Source organism: Drosophila miranda, chromosome 2 (assembly GCF_003369915.1).
Source record: "Drosophila miranda strain MSH22 chromosome 2, D.miranda_PacBio2.1, whole genome shotgun sequence".
Classification (NCBI taxonomy): domain Eukaryota; kingdom Metazoa; phylum Arthropoda; class Insecta; order Diptera; family Drosophilidae; genus Drosophila; species Drosophila miranda.
In genome coordinates, this window is record NC_046675.1 from 25,050,438 (window position 1) to 25,053,913 (window position 3,476).

Consider the following 3,476-nt stretch of genomic DNA (forward strand, 5'->3'; position numbering starts at 1 on the left):
TTAAATTGAGCCGTAATGGGAATAGAGCCTTTCCTTTCCCCCAGAAATTCAAATTAGTAAACCTATATAAATTGATCCCCTAAATAAAAGAAACCGAAAATCGCTTTTCAAAAATCCCCTCAAGCAATGCGTAATATATTCTAAGCAAATATCTCCAAAAAAAATACAAATTTGCATTAACGAACGGACTTTAGATCGCACGAGATCGCTGGAACCTGTTTTGTGGGTTCATTGTTAGTTTCGTCATTGAATGTTTTTTCTTTTTTTTTTTTTTTTGATATTTGGAGCCGCACAAAAGCCGGTGGGGGATTCTTTGTGATTACTTTAGTCATCTTTCTAAAACTGGTTTCCCTTTGGACATCGCATTTTGTGGTGATTGTGTTCTTGAATTCCATTAATATCGAGACGATAAGTGCTAGAACGAATTTTGAACCCGAGTCGAGTCGCATATAAAAGCCGTGCTCAAGTGCCGGCTAAATATCAGTTAACACGGAATCTTCATTGATAGAGGAAGTTGCGAAATCAAAAGTGCGAAAATGCGTTGCGTGATATTGCTTGGATTGATCGCCTGTCTGGCGTGTCTGTCTATGGCCTGGGGCCTGGAGGAGTCGTCCAACGATCAGGATCTGTCTCTGTCGCCTGTGGAGCAGGGCATCGAGCAGGCCGCCGAGGGACAGGTTCGTGCCAAGCGTCAGTTCTATGGCGGACGTCCCTACTATGGTGGTGGCTTCGGCGGCTTTGGACGTCCGTATGGAGGAGGATTTGGAGGTGGATATTATGGTCGTCCCTACTACGGAGGCTATGGACGTCCCTATGGCGGTGGATTCGGCGGGCCCTTCTATGGCGGTGGATTCTACGGCTAAATTACTTTGGTTACCAATAAACGAAAGCGAAAAGTGTGACGAATATCCATGTGTGTTGTTTCTAGAGTCAGCAGGGATCTGCAGAGCAGCCCACAAAATTATCTCGAAACTTGACCTCGTCTATGGGAATGTATGTGACCCAAAACTAGGGACGTGAGACGGCGAGTGCGAGGAGAATGCTGCTGGGGAATATTTTAAAAATAAATAACAGAAAATCTCCATTTATTTATTAATGTATGCTCCAGGTCGTAGCTTCCTTAGATATACGTACTAATTTTGGGCTCTCTAGGGTCTGGAATGGAGAGGGGGCCGTGTGTTGGTTTATGTTCTACGAGCTGTCACGATCTTTGTTTGTTTCCATCCTCTGGATGTGTGGGAGGGCTCTTGGCTTTTCAGTTTTGCAGCAATCATCACGTACGATTGTCATAATTATCATTTAAATTTTTTATTAGCTGAACCCATGGGCCATCTCTGGGTCTTTGTTCTGTCTGTCGCTTTGCTGCAACTGCTGTCTGTTTTAAGGAAAATAAATATTTAAATGTTGTCACTCGCACTGATGACACGAAGACACACAAAGATGGATATTTTTTGGTGGTTTTTTTTTGCTCTAAAAGTCTAAGCTCATGTCATTAATCAAGTTAATAATTACGAGTATCCTTGGTCGCATTCTCGTCCTCGCTAATCAAATTTGCAACATCTGTGTTTAAGTTGCCATCGAATTTTATTAGATCACCTCAACGATGTCTTAATCCCCGCTAATCAACATGAAAAGCCCAGCAAATTAGCCGCCAATGCCCACCAGTAGATGTTTATCGGTAGATGGGTTTATGTGTTTATGGTTTCGGGGTTCTGTTTCTGGTTCTGGTTCGAAGCAAACAAAACGCCCAAATAAGTTACCCCAGAAAACACTGGGCCGCCCTCGCTTAAGGCCTCTGCTGTGTCCGGTGCTGTATGGTGGGGTGCCTGTCATTGTTTAATTGTCAATAGACATCGGCTTCTATCAATATCATAAAAGCTAATAATTCTCGGTTGGCTGGACGACAAGAACTGACTCCGGGACCATCCTCCCCCACGGGCTATGTATAATCCCCCACCGGATATGCTCAATCAAAGCTCAAAGTGTGCGTGCCAGGGGGAAGTCGCGGTACGAGTGGGTCTGTAGGTGTGAGAAGGCCTCAACCTCAACCTGTCTGTATTTTGGGGGTGGCTCATCGCATTTCATTCATCATTTTTCGCCTTTTCAACGCTTGCAACCCTCCCTCGGGGCACCGGAGACCAAGACCGACCAGGACTCTTGGACATGCTTCCTCTCTAACCTCTGCCATGGCATATCCTCTCGCTCCTCACTCCCTTCTGTGGGTAGCATGTTTTCATATTAAAATTGCGTAATTATAATTAACCACATGTGTGTGTGTGTGTGTGGGGGGGGGGGGGGGGAAGCGGTTTAGCATGTCCTTTGACTGCTTCCGTTCCACATGCCGCACAAAAGCCAAGCCGTTTAAAGTTACTTCCTACCGTGTCTTGTGTGCCACGTGTGTGCCGCTCTGTAAGCGATCTGTGGGCTGTGCCCCCGTGCCTCAGGGGCATAATCCATAACTTGGCGAACTGTCAGCCAATTGATATAACTTCCAGTCGACTCACAAGATAATTAAAAAGGGAAATTTTTAATTTTAATTAGGATTGGGTTTGTGATTGAGAAAGGGTCTTTTTGGGGAAAGGATTTCGGTTCTTTGGCGCGTCAAATGGGGAACGAATGAAAAGAGATAGGAGAGTGTATCTACTTCGGTCACATATGGTAAGCTCTTTCGTTATAGAATCAGTTTGAAGAACTTTGAAAAACTTTGAATTCTAGGAATCTGTTTTTATTCCCCTTTCAATCATAAACTCTTACTTTTTCCAATAGACAAAGACACATATACCTACCATATATCATCTAATGCTTATGGCCCACAAATATCTCTAATTGTAATTTAGTATGGGAACAGTGGAAGAAGATGGGAAATGCCGAATAACCAAAATACATAATGTGGCCAATAAAATTACTGTGAATCCCGCAAGCGTTCACCGAAGGAGTGGTGGGAGCACCAGCAGCAGCAGCAGCAGCAGCAGCACCAGGAGTGCGAGTAGGAGTTGTACTCCAGAGAGAAATACCAGATACACAGACACAAAGATCCAACAGATGAAAATGGAATGGGAATGGGAATGGGTTTTGGGGCGATTACAAACGTGTTGCCATTAGTTAACTTCAGCTTTGATTGATTTCAATTAATCTTGGACGCGTGTAATTAATCATTGAACACTTTAATATGGTTAACAACTCTTGACCAAGCAACGGTTAAAAAGGTTCAACGAGAGCCAGCGAACAGGCCAAGACGAAGACAGACGGACACAGACACAGACACAGACACAGACACAAGTCTTTTGGCTTTGGCAACACTGACAAAGTGACTGACCACAAAAGTTGGGAAGAAGGGAGGATGGAGAGGGAAGTCTGTGCGGTTGCCAGGGAGGCCGCCATCTCTAAGAAAAATAGCCAAGTTTGGAAAATGCGTTGGAGTAATAGTCGGTAACGAACCGAGACACAGACACACGGATTTCCATAGACACAGTCTT

General features: G+C 44.3%; 1 protein-coding gene across 1 annotated transcript; it reads left to right on the top strand.

Moving 5' to 3' along the window:
* The first annotated feature begins 472 nt into the window (after positions 1-472).
* On the top strand, positions 473-908 carry LOC108154433 (uncharacterized protein F12A10.7). The gene has a single exon (XM_017284703.2). The coding sequence runs from the start codon at positions 537-539 to the stop codon at positions 861-863; it is 327 nt and encodes a 108-aa protein (XP_017140192.1). The 5' UTR covers positions 473-536; the 3' UTR covers positions 864-908.
* The last annotated feature ends 2,568 nt before the right edge of the window (positions 909-3,476 follow it).